The following is a 14,032-nucleotide window of genomic DNA, read 5'->3' as shown; positions in this document are numbered from 1 at the left end:
GTGTTGTATCCACAGCACGTGGGGGGCTTCTCCTGGTGAATTTCTGACTGTCTTGTACCTGTTACTAACATCCATGCCTGTTTTGCTGAGTAATTGATGCAGAGAAATGTGCCATCTTCACGTTACAGAAAATGTTTGCAAACAGAGATGCAAAAAATAGAATAATGTTTGAATACATTGACTTGATTCTTCTATAAAATCCTGATGACAGTCCATCTGTAAAATCTATAATGAATTCAAAATAAGTTATTTACTTAAACAAATCTCCATGGCAGCAAACCCAATTTAGCTGCCTCTGGAGGATTATATCTGCTCTGAGCTAAAGTGCTGCAATAGTGAAATGTGTTAGAAGTCCAAGTATGACGTATCTCCTAATGTCTGGTTCTAATTCTTAGCATCTCAAAAGCAAGGAGGCAAGTCGTTCAGGTTGATTGTGTTTTATTGTTTTTATTTACTTCTTTTATCTCCCACCTTTCTCACCACCCAGTGGGGACTCAACATAGCTTACATCATTCTCCTTGTCTCCATTTTGTCCTCAACAACCCTATACAGGCCCTGGTCACACAGGCTGGATATCACGGGGGGGGGGGAGGCATGGCTAATGGCCCCGGCGCAGTTTGATGCATGATTACGCGACCAGACCACCCACGGGTCCTTCCTCTCGGTGCCGGCAGGTAAACGAGGGACCGGAGGGGAATGCCGCGCGCCGGCGTGATCACACCACGGGCGTCTGGAGGCAGCCCATGGTAAACGTTTACTAGTACCTTGGAGGTACTAGTTTTTAAAGGCACATTGTTGGCGGTAAGACACGGGTGTGCTCCACTTCCCAGATGTTGGGGTGTGATCACGCCCGGATAATCCGCCCACCATCCGTGCCTCTCCCGCGGCAACTTTGCCATGTAACCGGCGCCACAGTAGGTTAGGTTGAGACTGTGTGATAGGCCCAAGGTCATCCAGCAATGGCAGAATGGAGATTCAAACCTGGAAACTTACAGGTGCATAAAAAGAAGCCACTAGTAATAATGTTCACATTGTGCGTAAGGGGTGTAAACCCCACCCAATAATTTTCTTCAATAAGATTTAGCTCCAGACCACTCCACCAAATATTATAGTCACAGGCACTGTTCCCTCTAAGCTGAGTTAGTGTGAGCTACCTCACAGTTTTTTAGCTTCCGGCTCACACATTTTTGTCTTAGCTCAGGAAGGAGGGCTCCAGAGCAAACTAATTTATGCAGTAGCCAAATCGCTCACTCACAACTTTAATGCCAGGAGCTCACAAAGTAGAATTTTTGCTCACAAGACCCCACAGCTTAGAGGGAACACAGGGGAGTTTAATGTTACAAGGGAAGAAAACTAAACCCAAATATTAGGGGAAGGGAAAATTATCTCAGTGGGTTTCAGCAGAACTACACAGTTTAAAAAATAATATGAATAAGAAGAGAAGAAGAGAAGAGATTGAATTTATACCCCGCCCTTCACTTGGAGTCTCAGAGCAGTTTACAAACTCCTTTCCCTTCCCCTCCCCACAACAGGCACCCTGTGAGGTAGGTGGGGCTGAGAGAGCTCTTGACAGAAACTGCCCTTTCAAGGACAGCGCTTGTTAGAACTATGGCTTGCCCAAGGTCATACAGCAGCTGCAAGTGGAGGAGTGGAGAATCAAACCCAGTTCTCCCAGATTAGAGTCTGCACACTTAACCACTGCACCAAAATATGATGATGATGATGATGATGATGATGATGATGATGATGATGATGATATACCATTAAGTGTATTTGGATTTGAAACCACTGTGGGTCTTTGAAAGATTTTCCAACAGTTAGAAATGTACATATATGAAATTTGTGAATGACCATCTTATAGCCACTTATGGCTGTGTTCTTCTTTCCTTCCATCACTAGGCATTAGATGGGTTTGTTATTGGTGTTACCACAGATGGAATCATCATGTATGTTTCTGACAGCATCACGCCTCTTCTTGGACATCTGCCAGTGAGTAAACTGTTCTCAGCCTAGATGCACTGAGTGTTTGCTATCGATAAATCTCTGGATTAGGTCATAGGCTATCAGGCAGTTCCTCACATGGAAAGAGAGTTAACACCATTACTATGGGTAGCAGGAGAAATATCCCTCATACACTTTGTCTCAGTGGGAGAGTTAACAGCTCAGTCCTAAGTACCAGTAGCCAATGCACTGCTGGTTTTGGCATTATTAGTTAGTATCTTATCCTCTAACAGCAGAAGGACATGTCTAAAAAAGAATACACAAAGTTGCTGTATACTGAATCAGAACACTTGTCTATCAAGGTCAGGATTGTGTACTCTGACAGGCAGTTGCTGTCTAGGATTTTAGGCAGAGATCATTCGTATCGACCACTACCATGTTCAAGAAGTTGAGAGTATAGTAACTACATCGGTGTCACTGTCAGTCTACACTGGAGCTCAGGAACTGGAACCCAAGCACAAGAGTTGGACCCTTGCAAACTAGTTGATCCATAAAGATTCCCCTGCCAGCTTAAGACCTGAATAGACTGAGAGGTAAATAGCCCTACCTGCTCAGAATGCAGCACTTAGGACTCATCTTTCCAGGGCTTGATTGGTTCCAGAATCCTATATATAAAGGATTAAGTTCACTGGAGCAGTGATCTAGCTTTAGAGCTGCAGCATGAGCTGTGACTCTATTGGCCTGCTTCTGTACAAGCCTGTTGGCTCTGTTGATCCTGAAGCTCCAGGGCTCCCAGTGGCAAAGGCTCTTGGGGAATGGCTTTGGGACCAGAGGTTCTGGGTCAGAGGGAACGCCTGTGGTGCTGGAGTTTCCCCAGGCCTCCCAATCTGTCTCAGACAACGTTCCTGTCTCTTCCTCCAGCTCATCTGGATCTGCCTCAGATGTACTGAGTCTAGCTCATTGGGGTTTATGAAAGCTGCTTTTAGGGCAGGAAAATCCAAACCTCCCCACCCGCTCAGCAGCCATACAGGTTTTACGGCAATCTTTCCCAAAACTGTGCAGCAAAGTAAGCTAGACAAATATTGGAGAAAAACTGGGTAATCCCTGGACCAAGATGTTGTGCTGAATCAAGGAGAAGAAGACGAAGAAGAAGAAGGCGAAACAACAACAACAACAACACTTCCCAACAGCATTGAACCGAGGGCACATAACCCATGTGGAACTAGCCTGCCTATCTGTTTAGTACATTATAATCCTGCCCTTCTTCCAAGGAACTCAAGGTGGTTGACGTGGAACTAGCCTGCCTATCTATCTGTTTAGTACATTATAATCCTTCCCTTCTTCCAAGGAACTCAAGGTGGTTGATGTACATCATTCTCCCCTCTTTCTATTTTATCTTCACAAAAGAACCTGTGAGGGAGGTTATGCTGAAAGAGAGTGACTGTACCAAGCTTACTCAGCAAGCTTCATGGTGGAATGGGGATCTGAACTTTGGTCTCCCAAATCCTAATCCAGGATCATTGTCACTACCTATGCTAGTTTGCAACACAGCCCACACCCTCCAGTTATACAACAGCATGCCAACATCACTCCCATGCTATGCATATATGGGAGCAACCTACCAAAGCATGGCAGTGCTGGCACATCTACCTGGCATCACCTTGTTCCCACCTACACATGCTGTGAGGCTACAGTGGCATGAGTTCACACCTAAATTGCATGTACCCATACAGGCTGTTGTTAGCAATATGCTATAACAATGGTTCTTCTTCTTCTTGGCTGTTTGTGCAAAGTGTCTCTTCTCTAGGGCTCCTGTCTTGAACCCCCTCCATGTCTTACATATGGCATGAGTCCAGAGAGGTGTAGACCCATACCACACACCCTGCCATTTGATATAGAGGTATCCTGGCTCAAGTGGTTAAGATGCTGAACTGCAGGCTGTGGAAGGTCAGTAGTTCAGCAGTTCAAGACCCGGGTGCCGCAAGACGGAGTGAGCTCCCGTCTCTAGTTCCAGCTCTTGCCAACCTAGCAGTTCGAAAGCAAGAAATTGCAAGTAAATAAATAGGTACCACTTTGGTGGGAAGGTAACAGCGTTCCGTGCGCCTTGGTGTTTAGTCATGCCAGCCACATCACCACGGAAACGTCTTCGGACAGCGCTGGCTCTTCGGCTTGGAAATGGAGATGAGCACCGCAACCCTAGAGTCGGATTCGACTGGCTTTCAAGCAAGGGAACCTTTATCCTGGTTTATATAGTGCTTAAGAGAGCTGGGATTGGCTGCACGCTTTGTGCTGTTGTAAGCTGCAATAAGAACATAAAGAGAAACCATGTTAGATCAGTCCAATGGCCTATCCAGTGCAATGCTCTGTGTCACACAGTGGCCAAAACCCAGGTGCCATCAGGAGGTCCACCAGTGGGGCCAAACACTTCCCAACAACATTGAACCCAGGGCTCAATGTGTAGGCATAGCGATGAGTTTTTATTGGCTGACATTTTTACTACTAAGTTTGTGTGACAGCTATGTTTGCAATCACTGCTGTTTTATCTTACTATTAATATTGGCTGATGTGGTTTTTATTTTTGTGTTTTATGTTGTATCTGATATAGTAAAAAAGATAATGACAAAAATATTAAAAATGGCCTTAAAATCATCATCCCTTGTTTACAGAAACTGTGTATGATAAAATGAGCTTTAACTCATTAGAATTTATACCTTGGGAAATTTTGTTGGTCTTTAAAGTGCCCCTGGACTAGAGTTTTGTTCTTCTGCTACAGGCTAACATGGCTACCCACCTGAAAAACGTTCTTTCCCTGTTTTAGTAATACTGGATAGGGACTGAAGTGCTACTTGTGGTATTCCTCATGCCCCAAAATATTTTCACTCTGTAGCCTTTATGTTCACTAAAAGTTGATCCTGTAGAGAGGTGGGCACACCTAACTGGAATTTAATATGGCATAAGTGCTCTCAGCCAGAAAATAAAATTGGCAACCCGTTTATGCATATGTGGCAGTACCTTAGGAACACTCCTCTGTCTCTTTAGATCCTGGCAACAAAATTGCCAGTGGAATTAGAATCCTAGAACTGCATGCACACTTATATAATTTTTGAGAATTAGGCATTGTTTCTAGTGATGTTTTACTCATGTAAGCATAGTTGCAGGATGTGAGTGGCAATTTTTGATATTTTTGTAATTCTTTTTCTTTTCTTTTTGTTTCTTACAGTCTGATGTAGTGGATAAGAATTTATTAAATTTCCTTCCAGAACAACAGCATTCAGACGTTTGTAAAATATTATCTTCTCATATGCTTATGGTGGATTCTGCCTCATCAAATTACTTAAAATGTGAGTGTCACTTACAATACAAATCGTAGGGTTCTAAGAGGGTTTTTTTTTCTTTTTTAAAGACTTGCTCAGGCTATCTTTGTATATGTTTTCCCTGTAAACCTATTTCTCATATATTCATTTTCATGCTTTGGTATAACTGGTCTACTACAAATGATTCTTCTGCACAAGTTTAAAATTACATTTATTTTAAAAATACTATTTGCAGCTACGTTGATGATACACTGGGGAATCTTTAGGGACAGTTTGGGAAACTGTAGCTGTACACTATACATATTTGGATGGGAAAAACAATTTTGAATCATATGTCACTGATCTTTCAGAGCACATCAGAATCTGTGGAACAAGGATTTGTTTTAAAATCACATTATTTACTAGTATATTACATAAAAGGTGAAATCAAGAATTCACAGTAATAGGATGATCCATTTTATTTACAGCTGACATGTTCTAATCAATGATATATAAATTTTAAACAAATAATTTTATATGCTTGAAAAGTGCAATAGATTATAAAAGCTGCGAAGCATGCGCTTTTAGTATTGCATTACTTTCTGTTATTAGTATATTACATAAAAGGTGAAATCAAGAATTCACAGTAATAGGATGATCCATTTTATTTACAGCTGACATGTTCTAATCAACGATATATAAATTTTAAACAAATAATTGTATATGCTTGAAAAGTGCAATACATTATAAAAGCTGCGAAGCATGAGCTTTTAGTATTGCATTACTTTCTGTTATGCTAAGCTAGTTTAAATTATCTCATGGAGAGGTATCAGTTAAATTTACCCATACTGTTCTGAAGACTTAAGAGCACTTTGGAAGATGGGACAGTGATTTATGCTGATTTCCCCCTTGCACTGCAAGACCCTACTTTGCCCCCTGTGCTGTTCCCAAGGATCCTCTGGCCACCAGGAACAAAATTTCAGGTGGTTCAATGGGTTGCAGCAGCAAGAGAAAGTGGGAATGCTCTGCTCCGTGAAGCCCACCTACTCTGTTAAAAGAGCTTGTTGGGTACAAACTATCAGCTTTAAAAGGTGCATGAGAAATATCTGTTTGAACACCTGATTAGCCTACCTCTAGCAAATTGTGGACCTCTGAGGCCACAGACTGAGCCATTTAATTCTATTTGATTGACAATATGATTCTACGTTTGTTTAATTTGCAAATTATGTTTTCTTTTTTCTTTACATTTCCAGCTGACAATGATTTAGAATTTTACTGCCATTTTCTAAGAGGAAGTCTGAACCGAAAGGAATTTCCAACGTACGAATACATAAAATGTGTAGGGAACTTTCTGTCTTACAGTCATGGTAAGCTCCAGATGCTTTATTAATATAACCAATGACTAAATCTATGTAAAACATGGTTATTTTAAGGAGGAAGCATTTCCATGGACTGGAGTGTCTTTGTAATATGAACAGAAAGGGTTTTTTTAAAGCAGGAGTTAACGACTAGACTGCAATCCTCTGTATACAACTGGAAGTCCCATGTAGTTTAGTTTGACTTATTGTCATGCCCTGCCTGTCTTCCCCTCTGCCATAGTGCCTTGAGTCCAAAAGGGTTCCCTCAAGGCCTCAGAAAGAGAGGGAAGGTTTTACCTTGCTCCTCCTCCTCTCACCCATCTGGTCCCCTCTATGACCTGGACACAGCAGCTCTTTTCCTCCCTGGCCTGTCAGCAGGAGCCCCATTTTATTTCCTCCATTCACCTGTCGACCCTCTCCCAGTGAATGGCCGCTTCCCCTGTCTTTCCTCCTGGTGCTGTGGGGGTTGGCTTGGAGCTTGCTGGCTAAATCCCGGGCGCCACCCCCACCACCTATCCCTGAGTGTCTTCTGTGCCTGCCCCACCCTCATCTGTTCCGGCCGGGCTACAGGGAGCATTGTACAAGCTACTTCCAACTCCCAACTGCCCTCTGCTGCTGAGGCCACCTCCTCTGCTGCCGCCGCTGTCTTGTTCCTGGAGTTGGGCTCTCTCTGCTGCCCACTCACCCCATCTCCCGGACGTTGCCACTGCCCAATGACACCTGGCCCTGCTGGTACCCCAGGTGAGTGCCTCCAGTGTTTCTGCTTCAGACCCAGTGGAGGTGGGCTCCCAGGAATTCCAGGCGTCAGGGCAGTCTGCAGCTCTGCCTTCCTTCCTTCTCCAGCCCCTTTCCTGTCCTGGGGGTTGTTAGCACAGGTCAGTGAGCCTGCCCCTTCTGGCTACGGTGGCACTGCCCGCCTGGGCTGCTCTACTGCTTGCCATGCCACTCGCCCCAGCCCAGGACACCTATGTCTGAGGTAACATGGTTGTGGTTGGACTGTAATCCTGTGTGTAATTCTAAGTGTGTTAAGTTTCAAACTACGTTACATCTACCATGTGATCACCACCGGAACTTGCTGGCATATTAGATCTGTGAGTTCCGTGTGGGAACTCAGTTTAGAAGGTACGCAGGGGCCCAATTCAGATTGGGACTATAGTGTGGGGGGAGGAGGGGCTCCTGCCTCTCCCCTGAATTGTGTTACTTGAACACAAATAGCGCTGGGGCATTATTTGCCCTGTTGGGGGTTGCACAGCCTTTCTGGGTCAGGAAAATTGTATGGGGGGGGGAGGCAGGAGCCACTCCTTCCCCATGTTGTTCCTATCTGAATCAGGTCCCTATTTGACAAGTCCCCATAGCGATCATGAGGTAGATGTAATGTGTAGTTTGGCCCTTATGGTTCTGTCCCGAGCAGAGTTACACCATTCTATGTCCATTAAAGTCCCTAGGCATAAAAGGGTAAAACTCCGCTTAGGACTGCAGCGAGGCCATTTCTTCCATTGTGTTTTTGTGTGTAATAAAAGTATTTTCTGATTGTATTCAGTCACCATTCCCCCTAAAGCCTGTGCTTATATTACAGGTAGGTAGCATGTTCCTGGTACTCATCTACAACATTTTGTACTTGGGAAAAAGCAAAACTTCCCCTTTTAGCTTTGTACTGCGATTATGGAATGTGATAGCCAGTAATATGCCTGTGACATTTGTGCAATTTCATGTATTATAATTAGTGATGAACACACAGTTTGTTCATCACATTCTTGCACCATTTGTTGTTTTTGATTTTAAAAAATTTCTTGGATGCTCTCATATTCTGCAGCTGCTGTGTAGAGTACTTAATCAGTTGTTTCTTTTACTAACATCCAAAAGCAGCAAAGCTGATCATCTACAGCAATGACCTGCCATTTTATTAACCTTCTGCTTAGGTTTTTAAAATTATATTATTTGGAAGTTGTTTAATCCCTCTCACAGCACGGCTTCCCTTGAACTATTACTATTCCACTGTTCCAGTACTGTCTTCCGCTATACCATATTGTTGTTTAAATTTAATGACACAAAGGCCAAGATGAAAGATGATTGATCTGCTATGATTGATCTGTAGAACAACTGTTAGAAGTGAGTTCCATTAAGATCATCAGTGAAGCTTTTTCTGAGTTAATATATTTAGAATGATAACATTTTACTGTATTGGTAGAAGTTCTTCTCTATATATGTATTTCATTTCTGCTGTGCAGTATCCTTTCACATTTTGGGAGAAGTCAATGATCACCTTCCCCCCAAATGATCACTTCCTTCATATACTAATGACCCCCCCCCCACAATGATCACCTCCTTCATATACAAAACTGGGATGCAGATTAAGATAGCAAAATTTGCTCATCTAAGATGAGGTTTGAGATAGTTAATGGTAGTTTTCCTCTCATTACTCAGTGTAATGCTGGGCGATGCAATTCTAAGAACATTTTCCTGGGAGTAAGCTCCACTGAATAGAGTTAAATAGGTTTCTGAGAAGACCTGCTTAATATTGCTCTTTGAATGGAATTGAACTTTAAAGGGAATATACAACATGAAAATGCTAAATTAGAACTCAGCAAAAAATTAAATATCACATGCAATGCTTCCTCTAAGCTGCGGAGTCTTGTGAGCAAAAATTATACTTTGTGAGGTACTGGCATTAAGTTGTCATCAAGCAATTCGGCTATTGCATAAGTAATTTTTAAAATTTATTATTCAATTTATACCCCACCCTCCCCAGATGGGCTCAGGGCAGCTCTAGAGCCATCCTTCCTGAGCTAAGACAAAAATGTGTGAGCTGGAGGCTAAAAAACTGTGAGCTAGCTCACACTAACTCAGCTTAGAGGGAACATTGATCACATGTTCACCTGGCTTAAACAGAGACTTGGGTTTGTTCAGTCACTACAATCTCTAATAGCACATGCCCCACATTTAGAAAGCCAAAGGGACTGCTCTTAACTTTTACTAATATCAGGTAATTTTCACTTAAACAAATTGCTTATCTGTTCAAACCTCTGACTGCCCTCACCATCTAGTATGCTGAACTGCTACTTCTGTTGATATATGATGGGACTCACACATACCCTTTCTACATCAGCCCTTCTCTTTTCCCTTTACATTGAGATTTATACTCGAAAGACTCATACCGTAATTCACACCAAGCCTTGACTCCTCCCCCCTTTCCCCATAAGCTTTCCGAGCAACACACATCTGTCAGACAAAGTGGGCTGTGATTAATGAAAGCTCATATCGAAATAGATGTTGTTTGTCTTTAAGGTGTCACTGGACTATTTGTTTTGCACTTATAAAATAAGCAGCCTATGGTGCTAGAAGGATAGTCTGTCCCCTTTTCCCACTTTTACCTTTGGTTTGTGCCTGATGTATTGGCCCATTTCCTACAAAAGAGACCATTGTCCTAATCCGGCTGTAGTACCAGGCAACTATTAACTGCTGGTGGCCCCAGGTAGGGAGGTGAATGTCTGCTCACATCCAAAGATGTATTCAGTCAATTAAGTGGGTCTAGGATGAGCACTGTGAAGTCCATGAGGACAGGCATCCCAGATGCTCCTCTGTATTGGCAGTGTATGAGTATGGTTGTTCAGATGCCTTTGACAGCTCAAGGGGAGTATATCTTTTTTCCCTGATGATAGACATGAGCCTGTGTTCATTGTCCTCAGAGTCATTTAAATGTAAAAAATGATATTATGCATGGGAAAGAGCAGGTAGAGAAAGATGTACTTTTCTCCCTTTCTCACAATACAAGAACTCGTGGGCACTCCATGAAATTGCTGAGCGGTTGGGTTAGAACGGATAAGAGGAAGTACTTCTTCACCCAAAGAGTGATTAACACTTGGAATTCACTGCCACAGGAGGTGGTGGCGGCTACAAGCATGGACGGCTTCAAAAGGGAATTAGATAAGCATATGGAGCAGAGGTCCATCAGTGGCTATTAGCCACAAGGTATAGATAGGGACTCTGGGGCAAGGGATGCTCTGTCATCTTGGTGCTTGGGGGGGGTCAACAGTGGGAGGGCTTCTAATGTCCTGGCCCCACTGGTGGATCTCCTGATGGCACTTGGTATTTCTGGCCACTGTGTGATACAGAGTGTTGGACTGGATGGGCCTTTGGCCTGATCTAACATTGGCATCTCTTATGTTCTTATGATCCAAAATTATTAAAAGCAGACAGAGTATATTCATATATCCTCAGGGACATGGAGAAAGGGCCATCTACATGACATGTTTTTTGGCAAGTTGGGTCCAGACCGAAGTTGCTTTCACCACAGCTACACAGCAGCTTCAGAGAATGTCATTTTAAAAACCAGTGGGATCCTAATTTGGCTCAGAACTGCAGCATGGGGGGGAGGAGGCAGGCTTCTTACGTTCCCCTCATACCATCCAGGTTCAGCTCCGAAGTTCTGCAAATAGCTTCCTGCCTGGGCTGTTTCACTTTGACATTTCTGAGCTGGACTGGGCGCCTGACCGTTTTAAAAATGACACTCACCACAGCTGCTGTGTGGCTGCAGCAAGTCCGGTCCAAAGAACCCGAGCCTGACTTGACCAAAAATGTATCATGAAGTCTGGCCCAAAGAAAGTCAGATTCAAAAGCAAGCAAACTATGACCAAAGGCAAATCTGCTATAAATTAGTGGAAACCAGAACAATCTCAGAATGATGTCGAGTCACTCATTCAGTGTAGGCATGCTCTTTGGTTTGTCATATTTGCTGGCTGCAATGCATAAGGTGTCTTTTTTAAAAAAAATTCTCCTGCTGGGACCCCTTTCTTTGTGGCGTTATCTGTCAAGGAACCCATGCATTCTGCCACAAAACCTTAATGCCATTGCAGAAGATTCTGGAGCACGTTCTAAAACAAAACAAGGCACCTATCTATCTTACGTAGGGCTTTGTCTGGGAAAGAAAATGCAACTTGGGAACCCTGAATGCTTTCCTGTGGCTTTACACAGCAGAATAAGATGAGTAATAGAGTACAAGCTGTCTTTTAGGAAACAGTGTTAATTATGGAAGATAAACTTACTGTGAAGGTTCTCCTGAGCATGGTCTGAAAAAGACTGCAATATAGAGAAGTATGACTAATATGCAAGCAAACTGGATTTAAATGAAGGTTGAATCCAGAAAGATGTAAACCTGCAAAATTGATTCTTTCTAGCTAGCTGCACTTCTCTTCAGTTAGTGATGCAGGGAATGAAATATTCCTTTTTAAGTCTGTATTATCTTGGAGATATACACAGAATCAAGGCCAGAATATCTGCTAGAGCTTCGGAGAATAGCTTAATGTTCAGTTACTCCTTTATCTTTCTAACTACTAGCTGAGAAAATCAACAGCCACCATTATTCTAAGTGCTATATTTTTACCCTTGCTCTTTTAACCTATATATAAAGATGAGATTTACATTTTGCTTTTTTATTTCAACTTTTTAACTTAATGTGTTCTAATAAAAAGGTTGCTATGCAGCAATGTTGGGGGGGGGAAGAAATCACTCCTTTATTACTTCCACTTTATTATTACTTGGATTTTCTTTTAGCTATTTTCCGGAATTCACTCCAGGGAGCAGTGCTTCAAAAGTTGCTGGTGTTGGCCCAAATAGGTCATGCTCAGCATTAAAAAACAAACAAACCCCTCCTCTCTGCCTGTTCCAATTCCACAGCATGCAAATCTTCACTGACCTCACATAACTTGTTGATCTCAAACTATGTGACTAAAGCCCATAAATCATGGCAAAAATAAATGTCTTTCTTTATTCCCTCCAACACTGAATTTATTGATGTAGGCTGACTTTTTATGCTCTTCAGATGTCCCGGTCCAGATACCCTCTGGGCATTGGACAAAAGGTTGCATGTACAAAATAGCTCGGTGATGTACATATGGAAACAAATGCAATAGCTTTGCCATGCCAAATATGCATCTGTATCTTATTACAGATGCAAATGCTCATCTGCATCAGAGAAGATCTCTTGTGGTTGCCTCTCTCTCTGGATTGAGCCTATTTTCTTGAAAACGGGCTACATATTCAGATAACAGATACTATAAACGAGCTACAACAGATACTGATTTCAATGGGCAAGAAAATGTAATATAATTTTGACAGGGAGAAGTGGTTTTCTAAATCCTATAGAAGCCCCCCCCCTTCAATTCCCTTTCAGTTTAAGCCTAACAGCTGGTCACGCTGCAGAATTTTGTGGTGTCGTTTTCCCCAAACTGTAGCTTTCACACTGCTGATATTAGATAGATATACATATCAAACATTTTTTTAGGAGAAGCAGCTGATTTTTCATAACAGAATAGCTCCCTTTCTTTTAAAAATTCTGCCCCTGGGAACAATAAATAAATCATAAGCTTGGAAATAATAGCTGTCACTTGTCATTGCTGCTGTAGCTTGGTTTTATAAAAGTAAGGTGGTATTCTTATTGATACAACCTTCACTATTATTGTTGAACAACAAAAGGAGGGTAGCCTTAAGAAGCTTGTAGGAGCCGGCTTAAGGTGCAGCTATACTTTTCCCTCCCCAGAACCAGTGCTAATTCCTTCTTCTGTGAGGGTCAAACAAGATGTGACAGTTGTCTTCTGATGCAGGCCATGCTGAGCAGCTATAAAGCATGTGGAGGATTTTCAGGCAGAAAAGCAGGAGGTGGGAAGAGGAGGCTGCCCTCTGTCAGCTGCTCCTCTCCCCTCTCCAGATTCCTCTCTCCAGCCATTTTTCTCACAACTCAGCCCTGAAATAGGAAATAAGAACATAAGAGAAGCCGTGCAGGATCAGGCCTATGGCCCATCCAGTCCAACACTCTGGGTGCGTTCAGACGCGCCATTTCAGCCGGCATAAACTGTACCGGTTGGAACCGGTGCAGTTTATGCCAGCTGAAACTCGATCACACTTACCTCCCTCACAGTGGAACCCATCGCTGTATGCCCGTTCACATGCTGCAGGCATCGGCGTTTTTTTTTTAAACTCAGTTTGAGCATGCGCATAGGCAGCCATCCACAGAACGGCGATCTTTGTGCATGCTCAAAACACCCCGTATTACATTTAAAGTTTAACGGTAAAGTTTAAATACCCCCCCCAAAAAGCCCTCATTTACAGAGGAGAAAACCCCGATGCCGGCAGCCGCATTGCTCTCTTCTTCCACGATCAAAGGCCTCATCCCCCCCGCGCATGACTTACTCACAAGTAAACCTTCCCCGGATCCGACTGCAAGACTTTTCCCTGCCGCTGCAGGTCTGAAGCGCTTCCTCTCTCCGTCCATTCAGAATCTTCCCCGCCCCAGCCAAGCAGAAGAGCCTTTTCTCCGCCCCCCCGCCCCCGCTCGCTCGGCCTCTCCAGCAAACAGCTCCGTCACTTTAACCCCCGCAGTGCTGGAAACACACCAATGAAAGCACTCCCCACCCTCTTTCCCCCTCCCAGAGCCAGAGGGAAGGA

At 43.2% G+C, this 14,032-nt stretch overlaps 1 protein-coding gene across 1 annotated transcript in view; it reads left to right on the top strand.

Annotated features, from left to right (window-relative positions):
* The window catches only part of NPAS2 (neuronal PAS domain protein 2), a 98,526-nt gene that overhangs the window by 49,344 nt on the left and 35,150 nt on the right, over window positions 1–14,032 (top strand). Inside the window, exons 5-7 of the mRNA XM_015422751.1 lie at window positions 1,900–1,989; window positions 5,162–5,282; window positions 6,488–6,601. Coding sequence (XP_015278237.1) covers window positions 1,900–1,989; window positions 5,162–5,282; window positions 6,488–6,601 — 325 coding nt within the window. The remainder of the gene's footprint in view (window positions 1–1,899; window positions 1,990–5,161; window positions 5,283–6,487; window positions 6,602–14,032) is intronic.

This window comes from Gekko japonicus, unplaced genomic scaffold (assembly GCF_001447785.1).
Source record: "Gekko japonicus isolate JY-2015 unplaced genomic scaffold, Gekko_japonicus_V1.1 scaffold1177, whole genome shotgun sequence".
NCBI lineage: Eukaryota > Metazoa > Chordata > Lepidosauria > Squamata > Gekkonidae > Gekko > Gekko japonicus.
Note: the sequence above shows the minus strand (reverse complement) of the source record. Positions and strands in the feature narration are given on the sequence as shown.